General features: G+C 39.0%; 1 protein-coding gene across 4 annotated transcripts in view; it reads right to left on the reverse strand.

Moving 5' to 3' along the window:
- The window catches only part of LOC143028460 (uncharacterized), a 95,750-nt gene that overhangs the window by 39,562 nt on the left and 30,638 nt on the right, over positions 1 to 25,550 (reverse strand). For 3 of the 4 annotated variants that reach the window (XM_076190594.1, XM_076190592.1, XM_076190593.1), the window contains exons 4-5: positions 25,177 to 25,398; positions 10,880 to 14,340 (exon numbers count right to left, since the gene is read on the reverse strand). In XM_076190594.1, the coding sequence (XP_076046709.1) occupies positions 10,880 to 14,340; positions 25,177 to 25,398 (3,683 nt within the window). The remainder of the gene's footprint in view (positions 1 to 10,879; positions 14,341 to 25,176; positions 25,399 to 25,550) is intronic. The other variant, XM_076190595.1, reaches the window with a different exon arrangement.

Genomic DNA, 25,550 nt, shown 5'->3' on the forward strand with positions numbered 1-25,550 from the left:
AGTTCATACCAAAATAAAAGTCTGGTAGGCCATATCCAAAAGGTAGGCCATGTACTATAACAGCACCTATACTGCTTCAATAGTTTGAAAAATCTAACGGCAGCCAAACTAAAGTGGATCACACTGAGGAATGCACCTTAGACTGTGGCCAGTTTTGCTTGTTCAGTCCAATGTTACACAACCTTATTCAAAAATAGCTCTGATTGGTTAAAACCCTATTCAGCCTTAAGTTTACCATTAACATGACTAAAAATGTCTGGCATCAGCCAAATTTAGATTTGTAATAATAATAAAAAAAAATCATTGGTTGGTGACACATGGAATTCAAAACTTGCTTTGCAAGTTCTATGATGTGGGACTACTTCAATGGCAAATAGCATTTCATGATTTTATTTCATGCACTACTGTAATTGTATGATGCTAGTTAAGATAAATATTTCATTATGGAGTTACCTTTATGACTTATGTTACTGATTTTGCAAGAATCCTCCTACAAAGAGGATACCTGATAATGTGAGATTACCAAAAATGTCTATAACTCACTAAATTCTAAACTACAGGTACCTGGACTGGAGTTTCAATGGTAATACCCATATGTAGAAAAAATAAATACCATATATATATATATACTTATTTTTAAGCCAATACACTTATTATGTATAGTGCAACCCCAGATTCTTTGTATTTCATTTTTCGTATACTTCATGCATAATGCAACCCTAGCTCTTATACATTACTTGTAGGTCTACAGTAGTTGAATAATGTAGTGCTGGAAATCATTCTGGACATATTTTATACCAAATAGCCTTTTTTTTTTTTTAACAAAGATACACCAAAATGATCAAGCAAAGATTTTTATATTGTACTTTTGCCTGAGTTCATACCTGACTATGTAGTCTAAGTTTCTTTCCTTTTGTTACTACAAAAAAAGCAAAACCTCATCCACTATGTATTCTAAAGATTAACAAATAAAGAATCAATTATAGTTTTTTTACTTTCTCAAGTTTGCGTGCCTATCTGTTCACAAGTATTCAAGTTGCTGAGGTATTGCCTCTCCAATGACAACCCTTTTGTCAGGATTAGTGATACATATATGCTTTACCTATAATGCAAAGTATATAATACATAAAAATAAATACAGATAAACAGAGGAAGACAGAATAAGGAACATAAATGAAACTATTATAAAGTATAGATATGTATCAGACAAAGAGGTATGCCAATGGGAAAGCAATACCTCAATGATGTAAGCATGTGTGAACAAAGGTGCACACAGACTGGGAAAAGGAAAATACATTGTCAAGTCTCATTTATATAAGATTTTTGTAGATTATAAGTGGTATACATAGTGAATGAAGTCCTGATATTCATGTAGCAACAGAAAAGGTATGTAGGCTATGGGATACAGCTTGCAGGAGTTTATGTCAAAAGTGAAAATCTCAATATGATAGGAATATCTGAGACATGGTTAAACGGTAAAGAGTTTAAACACTTTCATCAGGATAGAAACTACATGAAATATGAGGGTGTTCTGTTTATGTTGAAAGCAATATCCATGCCTGTATCTACTTAGTTGTTAATACAACTAAGTAGATACAGGCATGGGGAGCTTTACTCATAGTGACCCGTCACTACGAGAAGGCAGGCATGGATCCAGGAATGTTATTAGGGGGGGGGACCCGAACCAATAACCGATACTTGAAACACGCCGATATTTTAACCCCAAGAATAATGCTGTTGGCTTGGAGATTGGTCCAGAAAACTAAGCCTGTTTTGCTTGTAATTGTATGTAAAATCATACATAATTCACAAATATAATTCAAATTGCAAGTTACATTACAACATGCCAACCTGAAAGAATTTGCAAGACATCTGTTTACATTTGCCTGACCGCTGCGACGTAGTCGGTGCACAAGGCGCAGAGTAAACAATGAGACAATGACGCCAAATGAAAAGTTGACACCTTCAAATTGTATAAGCAGATACAAACAGAAAAACCTACGCGGCTGCCTTCACAAATTAATCAAATGTTTGACGAAAACGACATACCCCATCACATACAAGTACTGACTGATTATGAACGTGTACCATACTCAGGGCGTTGGGGTGGGGCCAGGCCCCCTGGGCCCCCCTCTTGTATCCACGCCTGCGAGAAAGTGAAACAGGATGCATATGATAGTTTATGGGCTCTGAAGGTGGACTCTCCTTGATACATGAGGATGTTGTGGGCAAAACCATTGATGCTACCCCAACAGAACAACTTATATCCCCACTTGTCTGGTTTTGTCTTTATGTACTGTTGAAGGTCACCCGCTTTCTTCCCCCTTGTAGGCCACCATTACCTCATCAATGGGCTGGATAGGATACCACGGACTTTCAGGAACCACTTTGTGATCAACAATATCACAGGCATCTTGAAGAATCTGTCACAGGATGACTGGGCCTCTTAGTTGTTGTTGAAGAATAACAGAGCTCAAAGTTGCCAGAATCTTTTTGAGGATGTGACCTCAGCTATCTGGGGGACTCTTGTCTCCATATCCCAGTAGTCCTTTATACTCAGTAAGTTGGAGATGTCCATGTAAACAAAGTCTCCAAAATGCACAATGATCTTGTGTTTGTCCATGTTGAAGTTGTTGTTCACATCATTTTGCCAAGCATAGAGGTTCATCTGATACACAATGTGGACAATCAGCTCCAATGAGAAAAGGCTTTTGAAGTACTCATAAGGAGCCCTGATTTATGCTGACTCTGGGTGGACATATTTGGGGAGGTGAGATATTGATGTCCTCCTGCTATGCCCTTGGTATAGCAGTCTGCTTCACTTGCTTCCTTGCTGATGGTACAGCATCATCAACCTCCTCCTCCTCCAACTTGTCACTGTCTTGTGGCCAAACAACAATCACACCTACAAAAGATTGATGTTGAATAGTTCAATGGCGCAATAGTGGCCAGGAAGTCAGGGTTGATGGTGTCAATGTCAAAGTTGAAGTTGACCTTGATGTCACTGTCAGTGCTGGTCTGTGGTACCACCCAATTGGGCCTATAACTGGCCTACTGAGACTCTTCTCACTATGGTCTGAAAAGAACAGAAAAAAATTGTTTTCCCTGATTTTGTAATTCTATAATTTACAATATCACAAAGGTCACAGGATTGCTTTAAAGAGTAAGTTTAGATATTTGTTCATTCAAAAGGGATATATTTATATCCAAATGCTGTTAAAAAGTTCCTTCAAATCCATGTTCATTTAATAACAGTTAAATCTCTATGCTGTTGAAATCCTGGTTCATTTAAATAATGATGATAATGATAATAATAACACACACACACATACATATACCAAAGGCTCTTTCCCCCTTACAAGGGAGATAGCCAAAAACAAAGGCATAAAATCCACTTCCATCCATTCCATCCCCACATACTCCACTCCCATCCACCCCCCTCCCTCTTATCTTGGCTCCTCTTGGATGATGGGTCATCCCTGCATCTTGCCCACTGCCCTGGGTCAGAAGCAGTGTTACAAGACACAGCACATCCACAGCAAGGCCTCTTCATTAAACTGGCAACCACTTCTCTCTGTCCCCTCATGCAGAAATGGAGAAGACGGGGAGAAATCTCTTCAGGCTGTGTCAATTTATTTTTCACACATATTCCCTCACCTCCCATCCCCCACTTACTCCCTCTCATGCATCACAGCATCATCCATACACAACCATTCTCCTTTCACCCCTATCTTCTGTCCTCTCCTGTCCTTCCTCAACAGACATTTCCCTCTTTCCCAATGCCCCTTTTACCCCATCCATCTATCTAATCTTTGGTCACCCCCTCATATTTACTCCTTCCACACCTCTTTTACTAGTCTTTCTTCACTCATTCTTTCCATGTGTCCAAACCATTCTAATACTCTTTCATCAACCCTATCTCCCAACTCCCTTTCCACCCCTGTTCTCCTCCTCACCTCCTCGTTTCTCACTCTATCCAGCCTAGTAACCCTAATCATACTTCTCAGGCACTTCATCTCAAACACATTCAAACTCCTCTTTTCCTCTTATGTTCCATGTTCCCCATACAGTGCTGTCAGCACAATCACTCCTTCATACAATCTCCTCTTAGCATCCATTCCCAAATGTCTATTTCTCATTACACTTTTTAATCCCCCAAGGCATTTACTTGCTTCTCTCAATCTACATTCTACCTCCACCTACACTCCTCCCTTTCCCACCACATTTACACCCAAGTATCTAAAAAATATCCATTTCCTCCAGTCTCTCTTCCTTAATACTCACTTCCGGTCTCCTGTCACTTTCTCCCCTTCAGTGTTAGGTTGAGTGTGGTTCCCTATATCGCTGGCATAGAGACCATGTGGGCCAAATATTTTATCCCACACCAAATATCTCTATTTCCTTTAACACTATGCTTATTTCACACACACTAGTATATACTACAACTATTTAGCTATGTCCTATCAAGTTTTGATAACCTTACCTGCATTGTATGATGTGTGAGGGTCTTGAGACAAGAGGTAAACTGACACACGTCCAACCAATTTTGACTTTCCGTTAGGTATGGCTCGCTTTCCTCCTTCCACTTCAGTTCCATGTGGGCCAGTGGGCTGTGACTGGCCGGAGAAGGATGATGAAATGTGCCCCTATTGGCTGATGCTTACTCAAGCCATATACGTCATCATCTTGCCATGAAATAAGCATCTAAAATAATGCTTCTACGTACTCCATGCAGGCCTCCTGCCTGCTAAAGTGTCCTGAGCACAGGCATGCCAGTATGGTGGTTCTTACTACAAGTGGGATTTTTTTTTTCTGAGGGAATTATGTCTATGGGTTCTAATATTAGTACTGAGTTTGGTGATCTTTTTTTGAAATGTCTGTTTAGTAATCTGAGTGTATATGTGTTTTTGTGTGGATGTTATGAATAATTGAGTAATATGCTGCTGGTGTAATTTTTTTTGCTATGTTCTGCTAGCATAGAATGGTGTTCCTGTCATTTTCAAGTAGTGTTCAATGGGGAGGATTTTGGTTTCTCCACGTAAGTGTCTAATAGGAATGGTTTTGGTATATCATGTTATTACTCTCAGTGCTCCAATCAGTACAGTTTGTAAATTGTTTGTTTGTCTTGCTCATTGTTGAAAACAATACTGTGGTTCTTTAATATGCGAGTTGAAATTCATACAAGACAAATGTGAGGCCTAGAACCTTAGAGTTCTTTTCTCAGTGAAGGAGTTGAGCATTCAACTTTTCTGGTGTTTTTTTTTATGATTATCCAGTGTGAGCAATGTTATTGTTGATTTCTGGGGTGAATCTTCCATCTTACTATTTCTTAACCATTGTTCTAGGTTTGTAGAAGTAGGCTTGGGTGTTTATTTCTCCTATCTTGTATTTTCTATGAGTGGGTGAGGAGCCTATGCCAGAAAAGCATTCACCTTTGCCCTGTGCATTTGAACTGTGGGGGCAACAGTAACTGTTGGGAATTGGACATAATTACAGGATTCAAACCCACAACTAAGTGAACGAGATACCAGCACACTTCCAATTATGCCACCAATGCATTATTTATCTAGTTGTATTATACAGGAGGGGGAGCTATGCACGTGGTGACCCGTTTTTGTATCTCGCAAAATCAAGTTTGTTCTTAAATTCTTGAATTGTGTTTGCACACACTATTTCTTCATCCACATTGTTCCATGTATCTATCACTCTGTGTGGGAAGCTGTTCTTTTTCAGGTTTCTCCTATAGTTATCCTTTTTGAGTTTCATTGCATGTCCTCTTGTTTTTCCTCTGTCCCACTGTAATAAGTCCTCTCTATCAAGGCATACTTTTCCTTTCATAATTCTGTGGATGGTTAGTAGGTCCCCTCATTCTTTTCTTTGTTCCAGGGTTGGCAATTCCAGTTTGGCCAGTCTTTGTTCATATGTAAGGTTTGAAAGTGTTGGGATCATCTTTGTCATTGCTCTTTGTATTCTTTCTAATTAGCTGCATTTATTGTGCTGGGTTACTATTGACAGGTCATCTGCATATGAGAACATTGATGTTTAGTTCTGGTTCTGGAGTTGAGAGATCAATCATAAAGAGACTGAACAGTAATGATGAAATTATTGTACCATGAGGGACTATATAGCTTTTTGTTCCTGAGATTTAGTCGTTTTGGGTTATTCTGCAATCAACTCAACCAATCTGCCCCTGATCTCTCTTGCAGAGGACCTGCAGTCTCTAGTTGGGATCATAAATCACTTAGACAAGAGATATTGTGTTGTCAAGGAAATATTAGTGTGGGGAATATTAGTATGAGATATTCTGTGTCTTTTGTGTGATGGTTGCAGTTGGGGCAGTTTGAATTTGTGGCTAACCCTATTCCATTGTCGCTGGGGTATTAAGTTTGGTAGTCCCTTTTGAAGGGCTTGTTTAATTAGTGGAAGAGATTTTAGAAGATGGATCGTAGATGTTTAGGAGGCAGGAAATCTTGATACTATTTTTCAGGAAATTTGAATAACTTGGATAAGAGTTGCTGACCTTTCTGCATAACTCTCAGAGGAAGAATGTAGGAAGTTTGGATCAGACCAGTCTCCTACGACAAAGTCCTCCACTTGAATCTTTAGGAAACTCTGGGCAAAACTTTCCTAACTCAGTGCAGAAGGATACTATTCAAATATTCTTCAAACTCTTCAATCTCTTTTATCACACTTTCCTCCATTTCTGAACTGAACTCCCTTGTCAGTGTCCACATAAAGTTATCCTGCACAGCTTTAACTTCATCTGCGGATTCTTTCATGTTTTGCAGAAGTTCATGAGCCACAGACTGTTTTTCCGCATCCATGAACCCTTTTAGGGTTTTGGTGATTCATGACATGAGCACAGTACAACTCATCTTTATATTGTTCTTAGAAGCTTGGGAGTTTTCACTAGTCATTATGAATTTACAAATGACATGTCTTAAAAAAAAAAAAGAAGAAGAAGAAAATACTTTGAGGAGCCAAACACATAATAAATCTAGGGAAAATACCAAAATTAGTCAATCTAGGAATAGAGTAAACAGAAGAATATTAATTGAAAATGTTAGGACAATGTATTTAATTCTGCTGCAGAAAAACCTTAGGGCAGCATCATTCAGGTATTTACCCAGTTGCATCTCCCGAGAAAGGGAGCCACACTCGCAGTGTCCTGTCTTTGCATCTTGCACTGTCCAGTTTGCTCTTAACCCCTTCCATACGGTGCCGCCTTTGTAGACGGCATGAGGAGCAAGTGGATACGCGAGGCTGCCATATCTGCGTATTGATTATACTTATTGGAGTTGTCCCTGCGTAACTGACATACTCTCTAAACTGGTTTCATCACATTTTCTATGGTTATCAAAATTCACGGGTGAAAGAGGGAACGATCGATATAAGCGGTGACTATTTTTTATGATGCGAGTATTTTGGCGCAACATCGTACGTCTGGCAGCTAATGCTACCCGCGAGATTTTGGCCCGGAGTGAAGTGGTTAAATTCGTGTACAGTTTTTACACACACTATCGTTTTATTCAGTTTGTTCCATATATCCACCGCTCTGTGTGGAAAACTTTTTTTCAGGTCTCTTCTATAACTATCCTTTTTGAGTTTCTTGTCATGTCCACTTGAACATGAATTTAAGTCTAGGCATGTTAGAAAATTAAAGAATAGGAGATGGGAACCAACGAGTGTTGCTCCTTTCCTGTATACTATAATTAGCTAATACAGTTACCGTAAATTGTGGCGTACAAGTCGACCTGGCATATAAGTCGACCTCAAGATTTTAGCTCAAAATTCTGACTTAGGCCTATACCTACCATATAGGTCGACCCCAAACATATGGTGGGCTACCAGTGGCCCAAAACTTACCTAGGTCTACTGGTAAATGAAATAAAGCTATAATAAACTTACCTAGGTCTACCGGTAAATGAACTAAAGCTATAATAATATGATACATTTTTGTATAGCAAACACCAGCAGTTACCGCATATTGTATCGGTATAACTTATGAACATAAAATTCGTCAAGTCAACATTACCTCCTATAAAATGTTACCGTAATACCATAGATAGAAGATCATTCCAAGTAGTTTTTAGATAGTACTGCTGCGTATTGCACTCTTATGTTATTGTAAAACACAGTATGACTGTACCGCACACCCGCCATTTGCATTAGTAGTGTAAACAATCTGTGACGTCACGCTACCAACCTGTCCGATGATGGTTGAGGTTTTGCTTTTGCAACGGGTCTTCATATTTTTGTAGACATCTACACAGTCTCCAGATATTACCCAGACATCAGACTGACAACACGTACCCAGGGTGGAGCTTCTCCATTGTTCAGCTTATACTTTAGCTGAAATTATTTTAACCCCATGGCTCCACCAGCAAAAAGAATGAAATATGACACTAGCTTCAAGCTCAGAGTTGTTGAATGTGCGATCTTTTCAAAAAACAGTGCAGCAGCAAGGAAGTACAGAGTGAATGAAAAGCTGGTGTGTAACTGGAAGAAAAGTGAAGCTTCTCTGAAGAAGAAGCCTAAGAAGAAATGTGCTGCAAGAGCAGGTATCTGTCACTGGCCTGAATTGGAAAACGACTTAGAAGTCTGGGTCAATGAAAACCGTGAAAATGGGTATACAGTTACCAGAAATGGCATACGAACTCAAGCACTGAAGTGGGCCAAAGCACACCCAGATGAAAGCAAAAATTTTACAGCAACTGTAAACTGGTGTTCCCGGTTTATGAAGAGAAAAAATTTGGTGTTGAGGGAAAAGACTAAAATTGCACAAAAACTCCCTCCAGACCTCGATGTTTGTCTAAATAATCCCTTTAAAGACAATATTCGTTCAGAGTGGAATAAATGGATGATGGAGGGAGAAAAGTCATTTACGAAGGGTGGCAATATGCGTGTACCTCTTGTTTACAACTCATTGGTAAAGGTTTGCATTTTAGCCCCATCCTATAAGTCGACCCCTAGATTTGGAAAGATTTTTTTAGGCTTAAAAACTCGACTTATATGCCGCAAATTACGGTAGGTAAATACATGGTGACCCTCCTCCCTTATCCACTCATGAGTAATTTATGAAGACAAGGAGAAATCCCTTCAGGTGGCATAATTTTTTCATCCATTCATAACCATCTCCACTTTCACCTAAATCTAAATATGATAATTGTAATTCAAAGATATAGACTAAGTTGAAACTTTACATGAATTTGATGATAAGTATGATAAATTAGAGAGTAGGAAACAGGATCCAAAAAGTAGTGTTCCTTTCCTTTATACTACAATTAGGTAAATGCACCTATCTCTTACTTCTCCTTTCCTAGTTCAATAGACATTTCCCTTTTACCTAAGGCAGGTGTTCTTCAGTAGGTGCCTTGATACCCTTAAGGGGTATTGAAACTGGTTCATAGGGGTATCCAAAAAGGCATCATGGAGGAAATATTATCAATAATTTCGTTTTGAATTATATTTTAGTCATCTTTTTACTGAAAATAGAAATAAAAAGGCCTTAGATTTCAGCTGTTTGTTCACAGAGGTCCTCTTTCCTTCCTCTCTCTCTTTCTCTCTCTTTTTGTAAATTAAAAGCTGGAAGTCGAAAGTAAGAGGCTAATATTAGAGAGGGGATATCAAGTTAACCCCTTGAGTACCGGATATGTGTTTTGTGACACCTGCGTGTCACGGCTGAGTGCACCCACCAGGAACCGAGCGTTCTCCCCATGACACGCATGTGTCACAGTTATAAGCTGTGTGTATTGAGCGCTCTCAAGGCCTCGGTTTCTGGGTTATTTCTACCCACGTGGTGGTAAGTGTCTGTGTTTACAAACCTAAGGCTCCAGCCATTCGTGGGACGGTTTGAAACGTTTGTTTACATAAGGTTGACGGGTCGGTAACGAAGGGGTTAACTTGAAGTTGAATTTTGGGGTATCAGGCTGAAAAACTTTAGGAACCACTGACCTGAGGCCACCTTCACCTCATCCATCCATCTCATTCTTGCTCTTCTCCTTAGTTTCAATCCATCCACCTTTGCTTTCCATAAACCTTTCTACTAGTCTTTTTTCACTTACTCTTTCCATATACCCTAACCATCCCACTATTCTCTGATCTGCCAGCACTTTTCTATCCCTACCCTCTTCCTCACCTCTTTATTTCTTACTCTATCCATCCTCATAATCTTGTAAACATGTATATTTCATATATACATGTTTCCATCACAAATTTTTTACTTCAGTACATGAAAGAAATCAATCTTGATTTCCAAGACTACAAACTCTTACACAACTTTTTGAATAGGAAATGAATCATATATTCAAATTAGCCAAATATACTCCTTACTGTAAAGACAGAAAAAGAATATTTGTTGGTGACAACTGACAGTTCCATCCTTGAGAATAATATTGTGCCAAAGAGGTGGAACCATAAGTAGTTAAAGAGAAATTTAAGATGAGCAGCAGAAAGGAAGGATTTAAAAGTTAAAAGTGATTAGTATCCTTTTTGAGTGATGAATAGTCTGCAATTTTAACAGTGGTAACAGGGGAGAAAGAGAGGGGAGGGAGACAGGAGAGGGAGAGGGAGGAAGATACAAAAGAGAGGGGAGAAAAAGGAGGGGGAGAGGGGAGGAAAAAAGGAGATATTGAACCCTTTGTTCAAGAGCTACTAAATTTTCACAGTAGTTAACCTCAATACAATTACATCTCTTCTCTTATGTCCAGGTACCTGCAGTTATCATACATGAAATCTTCAATATTGAAATAAAACTTAACATTATAAACTTGAATATGGTCACCTCAATACTCTGATAATATGCATTAATTATATATACATATTTTAATAGTCATTAAGAATAAGAGTTTGCAGTAATACTAATTCACACAATACTGACCATTATTAGAGCGCTCCAAACTGCTAAGTAAACTGCTGACATCTGACAACTCTGAATCTTCATGATCTGGCAAGTTGCTTGAAGATGACATCATTTCTGATAATGAAACACTTAAGGAGGTCCCTAGTTCTGATAGTTCATGACTAGTGGTCATTTCATTATTTGCAACTGGATCTAACGTAACTTCTGGTTTCTCCTCTATTTTACGTGTTTGCAAAGATTCTCTCTTTTCGCCTCTTTGGGTTTCCCTTTTATTATCACTCCTGACAGTTCGGGGTTTGGACTTCAGTAAATGAACAGGTCTTGGAATGCCTGAAACAAACTCTTTGCTACCTGAAGATTCGTTGATTTTATCATTGAGACTAACATTCCTTTTTGTGGGTTGCTGTGCCATGAACTCCTCTCGATCAATGACAGATTTGGTCATAGCAGTGTTTTCCTGGTTGCCAAACAAGACAGAGTCACTTGGAGCTGATCTTGACATCACTTTGTTACTCTCCTCCTGATCTTGTGGTTTCCTATTTCTGTTTGTGCTCATCAGAAGACGCCTTCGAGGCTTTGGAGACCCGGACTTTGTAGGTGTGGTATCGGCTTCAATGAACATGAAGAACCCCTTACGTTCCTTGTTGCTCATTTCCACCTGTGTATCTGGGGTCTCTGGGTTTTCATTCTCATCTTTAGGTGTGGCATCATCATCATTACCAGTACCCGAGTCTGATGTCGGAGATTTCACAAGATGTCTGATTCCACTTACTTCCCTAATACTTGGGGGTGTTCCCCTTGAATCAGTACCTTCACTCTCAGACTTCCTTTTTCTTCTCAACTTTGGTGAGGGTGTATCTGCTTCAATGTACATGTACACAGAAGAAGACTGTGACTTTGGTCTTGAGTTTTCCCTCTTTGCCTGCTGCTCAACTTGTTCTTTCTGAGGCGAGGGAATGTTCTTGAAGTCTATAAACATAGAAAACATGGACTGAGGTTGAGATCCTTCACCTTCAGTCACTGTCTCAGCCTGATCACTTTCTTCCGTTTTCTCTTTCTGTTTCTTTTCATCAGCCTCCTCTTGGGGCCCAACATACCCACACACAAGGGGAATTGAATCGACATCTTTCACTGATGTACTGCTCACCTGCCTCTCAAATACAAGCACAGACTCAGCTTCCTCCTTCTCCTTTTTAAGTGTTGATCCTCCTGATATGATGGGTATATTTTCTGCTTTCCATTTCAAATATGGACTATCATGTACAGATGATGAAAGTTCCCCTGTAGATGCTACGGTCTCTTCTACCTTCTGCTGTGATGCTGTGGCCACATCAGTTGAATCACTGCTCTTACTGTCATTTTCTTTGTCATCTTTCTCTTTCTCCTCATCATTAAGTTCCTCTTTATTGGTGCTGCTTTCCATATTAAATGACTTTGCTGCCTCATCTAATTTCTTCCATGTTGTTTTAGTCCTCTCTTCTTGGGTCACAGAAGGGAGATCAACACTGAGAGAATCTGGGGACGGAGACCGAGTATCAGGACCTCGCTTTGCAATCTCCTGTTGTAACTCAAGAGCCATTTCTTCTGTGCTCTTCTGAACAGTAAGTGGCTGCCTTAACATGCAGGTCTTTGGAGGCAAGACAGGTTGCATTAAACCTTTGTCCTGTCCTTGCCCTTCATGTGTTGGTATTGCTACTGGTACAGGAACAGGAACAGGAACCGGAACTGGAACAGCTACAGGGACAGCTTCTATTGAGGCAAGGGAATGAACACTACTCAGCATTGTATTTTCTATTACACTGCCATACAAAGAAGGCACACCGATACTTCCGTCTGAACTCATGCTAGCCGTCATTAGATTTGTTGTAGGGACATTTGAGTAAGTTTGAAGGTTGTGTTCAAATAACAAAGACCCTTTTTTCCTTTCCATTTCACGTAAAACCTCTGGATCATTGCTTTCATCTGATTCTTCTTTTTTGTTTGTTCCTTCCTCACTGGCTTTATCCTTAGCATTTTCTTCCAAGAGGGAATCAAATACTTCATATGTGCGAGCCCTAACAAGTGGCCTTGAAGGCATTAGAGAGTCACTGTCCTCATCTAAATTCTCTTTGGGTTCTTTATGACTACCTCTATTGTCATCACCACCATAACACTCTTCATCCCTCTTAAAGCCTTCATCTTCCTCCTCTTCCTCCTCCTCCTCATTTTGCTCTGACTGTTCCGAATCATGACCACTGGAGTTAACGTCTCCTTCGTGACTACTAGGAATTTCAACCTCTAAACTAGAGGTCTCGTGCATACAATTCAGTCTCATATCCTCATCATCACATACATCACTACCATCATGATCGTCTTCTCTAGTGTCTATGGTAAATGAATGACTTTTCCTTTGCACTCCTGGTTTCACTGTTCCTCCCCCTCCCCTGTCCCTTTCCTTGTTACCTTTCTTGCTGATGGATGAATATCCTGATTCATCTCTAGTGACACTATCCAAAGATCGCTGCCGTTCAGTCAAGCGACACTTAGGAAGTGCATGTAATTGTGACTCTATCTGCTGAAGGACTGTCTTGCTTTGGTGTTCCCCTTGTGCACACCTTTCCATGCTCATCAGCTCTGGTATGGAAGACTTGCTCGATGGTGGTGCTTCACCTTGCTGTTTATCTTGGTAGGGTGTTGCACTTACTTGCATTGGTGATGTCTGGAGTTCCTTAATCATACTAACATTAAATACAGGAGATTCTTGGGTAGAGAGCTGACTGTTGGGAGAGAGGTCATCGGAGATAGATCTACGACTAGTTGGAGTTGTTGCAGTTAATTTAAGCTTTCCATGTTGTGTTCTACCATTGTCCTGTGACACAAAGACTTCATCTGTTCCTGCTGCCGCTTGTGTACTCTGAGTATTATTCATATTTTCATTGACATAATTACCTCTTTCTTCAAAAGATGATCCTTTTTGTGATTTTCCACTACTAACCCTATGGTTTAAGGACATACTAATGTCCTGCTGTGCTATTTGACTTTGTTGTGACTTTTGTATATTAACTGCTGATGGACATTGCTTTGCCTCTGTGCCTGGTCTTATGGCCAGATTTTTTGCAGCCCCTGAGTCTGAGCTACTAATTCCATCTACAGAGTTCTCCCCTGTTTTTATAGTTAAAACAGTATCTCCACTGAATGACTCTTCGTCAGTCACAGTTGAAGATTTGCCGTGATTTATACATTTTTCTACACTCTGACAATAAATACCACCATTCCTCTCCCTACACTCTACATCTCTTATCTTGATTGCATCTGGCAAGAAGTTTCCATGCCTAAGTTGCTCAAGGATACACTTTTGGACTTGTTTTTCTTCCTCACTATCAAGACGAACAATATGCAGCTTCTTGGAAACCAAAGCTTGTTGCTGTAGGCTGACTAAGGTCTCCTCAAGTTGTTCCTTTAACTGTGGGTCTGCTTCAACCTTGTTTGTGTAAAGGGACCTGTGTGGAAGGAAAAACACATTTATAACCACATTTCTTTTTCATATAATATCAACAAGCAAATAAGCATTACTAATATCTTTTGTCAAACTGAACTTAAACTACTTTAAAACATATTGAATATATTTCTAAAATAAGACTGGGCAAATGAATATGTACATAAAGACATTCATAGCTATATAAATAAATTTTGACATGGGCCACTTTCCCAAGAAAAATGTGACTGGCCTAGCCAGGCATGCCTGAAATCCATTCAAACTGACCAGGGCAAGATGCTGACTATCCTGCTAAGTTACTGGCTAAGCCTCAGGACATCATACCAACCTGGAAAAGCATATACCAGTAAGGCAGCCTTCCCAAGCAGATCAGGCTACATGTCAAGAGTACCCTAATCCAAAAGGCTACTTCCTGAGCTAATCACAAAAAGTCTTTAATAAATCTAATGATGAAGTGAGGCCTTCCTTCTTGAAGCCTGTGTAAAAACTGCTTCCTAATTAATTGGGCAGCTGATCCTAGATCACTTTCAAATGTCTTAGTCTCACACTATCAAGCGCTGTTCAAATCAATTGCTTGAAAAGTATATATTCATTCTGGTAAATTAAATAGGATTGTTAATGCATTACATATTTAAGGTTTATTTGCCCCTACTTTTGATTAGTAATTTCCCATACGGGACCAATGTTATATACAGTACCTGTGAATTTAGTTCCCCACGGCCCATCTACAAAATCTATCAACATCCTCATCTCTACCTGGGAGTGAAGCTCTAAGGGTCTAACACTGTCTACACCAGATCCAAAATATCTTTGCCAACTTAAAATTATTTCCCCCAACTTTTCCAAATAAGAGAAGCTGACAATTGGTGACTTTTCCTTTACTCCAACTACTACTACAAAAGGAGTAAAATAGATAGGCCTTCCCATGGTGATGTCAACATTGCTAACAACATGCTGGCCCCATGGGATGATTTAGCAACCTAGTGTAGTCAGATATTCGCATCAAGTACAAGTACAAAACATCTCAACTCAACCGTCGCACCTCCACCCTGAGGTGCAGTCTGAATTGGATGGTGCCTGGTATTTATATTAAGCTCAATTTGTCACTCTATTACTTTCAACTCCATTCCTATCTATTTATCAAGGGACGCTTCCCTCTTGTGAGGGAGGTAGCCTGCCAAGGCACACACCCATTCCCATCCACCACCCATCGTTTCCTTCTCATCTCAACTCCTCATGGATGAAAGGTCATCCCTGTCTCCTGCCCACTACCTGGGTCAGAAGTAATGCAGCATGACACAGTACATCCACAGCAGTGCTGGTTCATATACAGTGACTTTCCTTCCTCATCCCCTTGTGCAAAAATAAAGTATTATCTATACACAACCATTCTCCAAGCACCTCCAGCCCCTGCCTTCTCCCTTCCCTGCTCCACAGACATTCCCCTCTTGCTCAAAGCCCCTTTCACCCCATCCATCTCATCCTTGGTTATCCCCTCAAATTCACTCCATCCACCTCCACTTTCCACACCCTTTTTGCTAATATTTCTCCACTCACTTTTCCATGTGCCCACACCATGCCAATAAGCTTTCATCAGCCCTATTTGCCAACTCCCTTTTTACCCCAGCTATCCTCCTCGCCTCCTCATTTCCCACTATCCAACCTTGTAACTCTCACCATACTTCCAAGACAATTCATCTCAGTTAAACACCTTTCTGCCTCTCTTAAACTCCAAGTCTCTGTCCCATACAGTGTTGTATGCACAATTGCCATTTCATAAGCTTCTCTTTACATCCATTCCCAGATGTCTATTTCTCATCACACTTTTCAATCCCTCAAGACATTTGCTTGCTTCTCTCACTCTACAGTTTACCTCTACCCCTACTCTTCCATTTCCTGCTACATGTGACTCTAAATACTTAAAACTATCCACTTCCTCTAGTCTCTCTCCTCTAAGACTTGCTTCCAATTTGGTGCCACCCTCTCCCGTTGTACAACTTCCTCCTACTGAATACCTTCCCAAACTCTGACACTGCCTTAAACCCTCCTCTGATCCTGCCACAAGTGCAATGTTATCCACACACAACATCAGGCTCATGTCCCACTTCCCTCCACTATTTCTAACCATCTCTGATCCTCTGCCCATCACCTTCACATTTACGTCTCAAACCATTCCCATGACGACTCAAACCATACCCATGACGACATGAAAGCCCTCACACAACCCCACCTCAAACTACTCACTCTCACCATTTCCAATCTTAACACAATATCTACAACTCATGTAAAAGCTCTTGATTGCCCTTAACAGCTTTGCCCCAATCCTTTATATCTGAAATACCTCCCAGTGTCTTCATGTCTACCCTGTCATAAACCTTCTCCAAATCCATAAAGGCCCAAATGATTTCCTTACCTTTTGCCAAAAACTCATAAATCTGCCTTACCACTAAAATTTCATCCATGCACCCTCTACCTTTTCTAAACCCACTTCTAAACCCTTCCTACTTACTTTTTTTTTTTTTTTTTCCACAAGGAAGGCACTACTCTGGCACCTCCCTTCCCAAAAATCTAGGCCCCTAAACTTGTCCCACTTGCACAAAACAAACATTGTTTCATAGAGGTTAAACTATTCCTTGGGAAGTGAACCCATTACAAAAGCAAAAGAGGAGAAAGATTTGTTAATGTTCATAAAACACAACCTATCACCTGACAGACATATAGGCAGGATTGTTGGAGAGATACACCGACTACTGCAGAAGATTAAAGTGCCATTTCATTATATGGATGAAAAGATGATGAAAAAACTCATCAAAACCCTGATCCATCCAAGATTGGAATTGCATCAGTAGTATGGTCCCCACACAGAGTGGAGTGAAGGATATAACCATGATTGAGAGAATATAAAGGGTACCAAACTGGTCCTCAGCCTGGCAGATAAACCATACGAAGAGAGACTAAAAACACTGGGTCTGTCAACTTTGAAAGACTGAAGAGAAAGAGGTGATATGATTACAGTCTTCAGGTCACTAATGGAGATAGATTGCACTGACAGAAGAGATCTCTGATTAATGATGGAAGGGCTTTAAGAGGTCATGGGAGCAAACTAAGAATGACCAGATGTTTAAAGGATGTGAAGAAATACAAGTTTCCATATAGATGCATAAAGACATGGAATAGCTTAGGTGATATTACTCAAGCTCAGACAATACACGAGTTCAAATCTAAATATGATAACTGGAAAGCTGGGATATAGATTCAGTTGGAATTATATATGAATCTGAGGCTATGTATGATAAAAAATTAGACAACGGGAGATGGGACCCAATGAGCGTTGTTCCCTTCCTGTATACCACAATTAGGTAAACACAACACTAAGACATCACTCAGCCTCCAGGACTCCTGTTTCCATGTTCTGCAGGGCTGCCATTCATGGCAAACACATAGGTTATTGACCGATTATAGGGTTGGATGGCCACTGACTCAGAAGTTAATCTGCCTTTTTGATGGTTTTCTATTTCCTCCATCTGTACGTACAACACACCCTCCTCACTGGCTGGTCACCAGTGGGGGAGCTAGTTTAGTCGCCTAAAATCCAACCATGTGACAGATAGTACTGGGTTACATGGTACTGATACATTTGCCAGTGAGTAAAGAATGAGAAATAAGACAGACAGAAACAATAAATTTGCCCAATTTGAATCCATTGCTGCGAGTCCTGTGCTGTTGTCTTAATATGATGACTTAGTTTGCATCACCCTTGTTAAAACCTTTGATCCACTTGGACACCTCTATTTGATTATACCGCACTCCCAAGTCTCTCTTGCACTCAGTTTTCTCTAAAAAAGGGTTATGTAAAGTATACCTGCTTTCTGCTTTCTGGGTTATGTAAACCTATGTTTAAAATGCTGCACTTTGAGATATTAAAATCCATTTCCCATTTCACTGACCATGTGAACATTTTCTCAAGATCTTCCTGCTTGATCTTGGCATCTTCTCCTGACCTAATTAGGCATCCTATATTAGTGTCATCCACAAACTTACTAACATCACTATTAGCTCCATTGTCCAAGTTGTTTATATACATAATGAAAAATAAGGGACCCAAAACTGAACCCTGGAGAACTCCATTAGAAACACTCCCCATTTGGATTTTACTCTGTTTATGGTGACCCACTGTTTTCTATCACTGATCCAAGCTCTAATCCATTCAAACAATTTTCTTCCTATGCCATGGGGTTTCACTTTATTTAACAGTTTCTGATCGGGCACCTTACTGAACATTTTGCAAAAGTCAAAGTAAATAACATCATAACTATCGTTGTTATCTGACGCCTTGAAGACATTAGTGTAAAAAGGTAGAAGATTAATTACACATGACTTACTCTTGGAATACCCATGCTGTGAGCCACAAATTAAATTATGTTTCTCAATGTTATCACTGATTCTATTAGCCCTCCTATCCTTAATCACTAGATCTCTTCTGTCAATGTAGTCTACCCTCCTTTAGTGACCTCAATACTGAAATACACATTTTTCCTTTTGATCTTTCAATGTTGGCAGATCCAGCACTTGTAGTCTTTCCTCATATGGTTTGTCCACCAAGCTGGGGATCAGCCTCATTACTGCTTTTTGTACTCTCTTAATCTTGCTTATATCCTTTGTCCTGTGTTTCTGTGTGCATGTATTGTGTAGTATAGAAGGTTGTTGTGTACATTAGAGTAGTAAGCTCCTGGGGCAATTCTTTTTTCATGTTCAGCTTGTAGTGCATGTGTGATATAATGAGATAGGTGAGAGGGTTGAGGGCTCTAGCACTGAACTGTGTAACTATCTTTTTCATATAATATTGTATGGAGGGGGTTAGTTTTTGTGTTCAGGTGTTCTATTTAGGTCATTTTGGTGCATCCTGTTGTTACTCTCAGTACTTTATTTTGACTGTTGTGAACCATGCTGTGGAAAAGTAGTTGAGTTTGGTTCTTATGATTTGCTTGCAAACCATAGTTTCCTTCTATTGTCCAAAACTTGCTTTCTTGCAGATTTTCACTCTCATCTTTTTGATAGGTGGGCTGAGGGTCATTTGAGTATAAAAAGTGTGGCCAAGATAATTAGGGTTCCTTTCTAATGGATGGGTTTGAGTGTCAATTTCACTTTTTTCATGATTGTCTGGAGTCATCTTATTGATGATTTCTGGGGCGAAGCTTCCAGTCCATTATTTCTTAGCCATTGCTCTAGTATGTGTAAATAGGTTTCAGTGTTCTTAGCTATTATTTTGTAGTTTTTATGTTTAATTAAACTTATCAGGTCATCTACATGAGAACAAGGGTATTAAGTTCTAGATCAGGGGTTGGGAGATTGCTTATGAAGAGACTGACTAGCATAGGTACAAATTATTGCTCCATAGGAAGAACCATTGTATAGTATTTTTGTTGCATATATTTGATTATTTTGAGTTACTCTGCACTATCTCCCTGCTTAGAAGTTAGCAATTTCTTGTCATTGTTGTGGGACCAATGATGGGTACCTGAATGTGGTGGTCCTACAAGATAGACACTGAAGCAGCTCATTTTCAAAATCAGGCAACCCTGTCATCTCCATCAAGAGGTGTAGTCCTGAGGGGGCTGACACTCTGTTCTGTCTCCAAACTGGGCCCATGATCTCTTTTTTATCAGCTTCATTTGTACTCCTTACACTACTTCACATATGGAGAGCAGACAACCAGCTGCTCCCCTGTACCTAAACTTTCAGCCAGTGAAATAGAAATAGTCCCACACTAATGCAACACAGGCAATAGTCTAATGTTTCTTCTCAGGAAGATCTGTGGGAGGTTCTGGGGACCATTGACAGCCACTGTCTGAGAACTTTGTTAAATACCTTGTTTATGTCAATAGTTACCATATAACCATTCTTTCTGGTGGTGCTTTCCTGATAAACCATTCCAGCAGCTGTTGAGAGATGTTTGTGATTAATGTGCTGATGGAGTGGTCTTTCAATCCATCTCGGTTAGGGAAGGTGGAAATTTTTGTTGTAATTGTTCCTACTACTAATCTTTTCATCAGTTTAGATATGGTGAATGGTAGTGAAATTAGTCTGCATAATGCAGGGTTTGCAGGTACTTTGTCTGGTTTTAAAATTTGTATTACATGAGCTCTTTCCTAGAGAGCTGGAATTTTATTGCACAACCTGGAGTGGTTGAAGTTAAGGCTATCATAGCTATCAGACTAAGGCGTTTTGGGAAGATATTTGAGATCTTGACTGGGTCATCAACACAGGAGTTTCTAAATTTCTTTATAACCCTTTCTCTATTGTTATTGGTGAAGGAAGGGGTGGCATCTGTGTCTGGGTCAATTTTCTACATTTTAATATTTTCCTGAGTTGCAGGTTTGAAACTTTTTATGGAAGAGTGTTTATGGTACACTGTCATTTTGGTGATGTTCCTTTGGGTTGCTCCAGATGCTTCATGGATGGTGGAGGGGGGTTGAGTAAATTTTTTAGTTTTGAATGTTTTTTATATGCACTCCATTATTATTACTATTATTTTCTATTTATTTATTTATTATTGCTCTTTACAATTTGTTATGGAGAGCAGTACTTTATCAAAAGCTTTCTCTAGATCAAGGTTCACATAGTCCACCCACCCATATGGAAACAGGATATTCCAAATGTGGACAAACTAATGATTTATATAGCTTGTTAATGAAAGATGGACTTCTGAAGTCAAAAGATCATGCAATCAGTCCTAACATCTTATTTGCTTTCTCAGAGACTGAAATACACTACTAAATGATTTGAGATTGTTACTGATTATTATGCTGAGGTCCTTTTCACTATCCACTTTTGTTAATGAATTTCCAAATAACTTGTAATCGTACTTACCATTATTTTTACCTATGTGCATAATCTTGTATTTACTTGTGTTAAATTTCATCAGCCACTTTTCAGACCATTGCTGTAGTTTATCTAAATCTTCTTGAATATCTCATTGGTTTAAGTGACTATTTGCCATTTTACACAGTTTTGTATCATAAGCAAATTTGGAGACAATAGATTTCAACCTGTGGTCTATATCAATTGTATATACTATGAATGGAAGTGACCCAAGAATGGAACCCTGAGGAACTCCACTCATAACATTATTCCATCTAAAAGTTTTGCCATTTAGAACAATTCTATTTTCGATTGTTTAACCAATTACTAGTCCAACTTGATAGGCTACCACTTATTCCATGTGAAACTAATTTAGTATGTAGTCTTTCATGGGGGACAGTATCAAAAGCTTTTGCAAAGTCTAGATATATTAAATCTATATTGTTTCTTTTGTCATAATTCGAGATGAATATGTGTTGTAGAAATCGAATAAGTTAGTCACGCAAGAACATTTCCATCTGAATCCATGCTGGCTATCATTTATCAGTTACTTTCTAAATGGTGTTTGATAGCATCTCTGATGATAGTTTCCATAATTTTTCCTATGATTGAAGTCAAGCTAATAGGCCTGTAGTTATTCAATACACATGACCTTCCAGATATAAAGCCAAACTATGTCAAAATGCTCATTTCATCAAGATAACTAAGCCATCAATCTTTCACAATCCTCTCACATAATTTCACTATTGTGCTGAATAAAGAAGAGCTATAACAATTATCGACTTAAAAAGGGAAACTTTCTTACAGCTACAAAATTACCCCGAATCATCAAGCAAGAGTAGACTTTACATTGAAACCAAAAGTAAGCTCCACAGAAAAGAGACAGAAAATCAGAGGTGGAGGGAGAAAGCAAGGAAATTCAAAGTCTCACTGAGAGTGGTGGAACATCTCATAATTTTTTGGTAATTTCCTTAGCTTTTTGCATCTAATGTTCCTTCAATGAAGTTTTTACCTAATTGTTTTTACCAGGAAAGGAGCAATGCTCATTGGGTCCTGTCTCCTGTCCTCTAATTTTCTAACATACCTAAACTCAAATTCATGTATGGTTCCAACTTAATCTCTATTTTTGATTTCCAATTATCATATTCAGATTTGAACTCATGTACTGTTTGAGCTTGGGCTATATCACCTTCTAGGCTATTCCACATATTTATACATCTATGTGGAAAACTCCCTTCACATCCTTTCAACATATGATCTTTCTTAATTTACTTCCATGATCTCTTAAAGCCCTCCCATTTTTAATCATGATATCTCTTCTATCAATGCAATCTATCTCCTTTAATGACCTGAACACTGTAATCATATCATTCTTTCTCTTCAATCTTTCAAAGTTGACAGACCCAGTATATCTAGTCTTTCTTCATATGGTTTATCTGTCAGGCTGGGGACCAGTGAAGTATGTGTGTGTATATATATATATATATATATATATTTTTTTTAATAACCTTCAGTATTTCTTCTTTTAACCTAACAGGTTCTTCTCTTCTTTGCTGATAACCTGCCTCCTTATACATTCAACAGTTCACTGATATATCCTCACTTGATTTTGTCCTGGTCTTGCTTACTTTTATGGTATTGAGATTAGTATGTAATTGGCAGTTGCCAACAAGTCTTTGAAAAGAAACACCAACTGAGGACAGAGCCATGTGAGGCTCCACACTCACATTGTGTTTCTTTTGATAGCATTGAGATTATTTCTCTCACATGTCAAATTCATGTTTTCCCTTTCGAATTGATCAATTTCTGCTTTCTGAACCAGGTTTGTGGATTTTTCTTGTTCAAACTTTCATTCTAGGCTATGAGAAATATAGGAACAGTAATCTTCTCAATTTTTAGCCCCAGTATCACCCTGATCAATTTCAGGATGTTTAAATCAAAACTTTGTAATAGAAACAAATTTCATTAATTTTTTTTTTTTTTTTTTTTTTCAAATCCTGAGTGGCAATTTCATCCATTGCTCTATCTAGGGACATGAATTGGTCTATGTCAAACATCTGAATTTGTCTCTGTATTTTCTATGTTATTATGCCAATCTACTTCTTTGTTCTTGTATATGAAGGTTTATATTTTCTTTCCGGTTCTATGAGTGGAGGTCTTGTATTGAGTCCCAGGCTATTTGTGTTTGTAAAGTAAGTATATTGTTATGTTAGGTGATGTTGCATGTTGGTTGTGTTGAAGTTTCCTAGTGGGGTTGTTACTGGAATTTATCATGTTCTGGTTGGGGATTTGTTCTAGTATTTTGTGTTCTCTTTGGTCTGTTATTTTGTGTGTTAAGCCAGAACTGATAATGCACACTGAGATCACCTGCCAGTATGTGGTTTGTTATTGAGTTCAGTGGTTGGAGTTCACGGATGTAGCCATGAGGGATTGATGAAGTGGATGTTATGTAAATAATTGTGATATGGTTTAATGTCACAAACTCCCCCCTATCGGCAGGCTAAAATGGTGCCCCTCACAGAGGGCTTTGTAGTAAATAATTGTAATATTGTAAATTATTTTCTTTATTTGTGCTTAGACTGAGATTACTCAGTATGGTTAGTATGTGGTGAATGTCCACAAGAAGGGCCTAGCAAAAAATTAAAGACAGATGGCTTGAAAGATATTTCAAAATATAGCTTTACACATAGATCTGTTCATTTGTGTAACAAATTAGAAAAGGCTGCAACCCAGGCCAACAATATAAATAAACCTAAATTGAAATTTGATAATTGGAGATAAAGAGACGAGCCCTATGAGTATAGTTTGAATCCTGTACATTACAATTAGGCAAATACATTTCTGAGATCCCAATGTACCCCTGACCTAGCTTCTTGATCCTACCAACAATGTACATGAATCTACCCTATATCACGTGTGATCGTATCGCTTGCCAAGCTTCAAGTTTTCAGCTTTTTTCCACTGTCGATTAACAATTTCTACAATTATTATTTCCTATTTTCCTGGCCTGGGTACCAATATACTCATTTCCATTAAGTTTATTTTTAGTTATTAGGACCAATGACAGGAACCTGCATTTGGGGGGTCCTGTAAGACAAATATCAGACAAAATCACCTCCCTGTCACCCAACAACTTCACTTCAATCTGGATGTGCAGCCCAATGGGGCTGATACTCTATCTCAGGATTACAGCACAGATATCTATCAATTAAAATGATTTCCTCCACATTTTTACGTATGAAGATCTAACAACCAGCAACTGCTCCCCTACTACTTAAAGCCACAGAGAAACCGTTCCACACTGGTACAGCGTAGACAAAAATTCAATATCTCTTTCTAAAGATATCAATATAATGGGATGGGGACAGCTGCCAGCCACTGTCAAGCTACAAGTTTCCAATCAGTGAAACTCAAGGCAACAGTTAATTCTATTATTTTCAGTTCTATACTAGTTTATATTAACTTTCAGGGACGACAGATGTTCCACCCACCTTCAAAACCTGTAAACTTCCTAATTTCTATCTAGCTAGAGAAGGGATTGGTAATCTTTCTCTGCTCTGGGCACAAAATCTCTATCAACTTCCGCTGTATTTCCAACATCTCTTCACATAAGAGGAGTCTTGTAACTACTATTCAGTGGCGACAGAAACAGTTCCCCACACACATACAACAGGCTACTAAAGTTCAATGTTTTTCCCCAGAGAGATCTATGGGAGGACCTGGAAACCACTGCCAATATCTGTGGGGTTGCAAGTTTCTAGCCATTGAAACACGGCAACAAAGATTATCATGATCACTTTCATTAATCACTTATGGATGTCATTCATCTTTCTCCTAAGACTTTTACCTTATCTACAACTCTTGAACTTGTGTGAAAATGTCCAAATCCTCTCCTATAATATAAAGTCTACCTATATTTTCCAAGTGGCACTTCCCCCTAACATGTGCACATTCCTGTAACAATATCAACATCAATTACCTTATAAACTTCTCGAGAGGATAATAGTCTATGTCTCGCAAACTAACAGAGGATATGGTCGTGGTGCTGAGCTTAGATACTTTAGCCTCCTGTAGCTGATGGATCTCGCCAATGATCTTCCACAAAAGAGGACTTCGAGCTGCAACAAGCGCACTATGGCAGTACACATTCCCACGCGAGGCTTCGAATTTCAGATCTACAAACAGGGACTTCTCATACAAGCTGTAGGAAGAAAAATCATGTGATTGAGGTCATTCGACTTAACGGTAACGTAAAATGATAGATACAGGAGTAGAAATATGGAAAAGGTTTGAGTAAAAGTATCAGGAACTGCCAAGGAGGAAAAGAGAGAAGAGAGATGGAGAGCAGGAAAT

Source organism: Oratosquilla oratoria, chromosome 9 (genome assembly GCF_046742065.1).
Source record: "Oratosquilla oratoria isolate Oo_2021 chromosome 9, ASM4674206v1, whole genome shotgun sequence".
NCBI classification, from domain to species: domain Eukaryota; kingdom Metazoa; phylum Arthropoda; class Malacostraca; order Stomatopoda; family Squillidae; genus Oratosquilla; species Oratosquilla oratoria.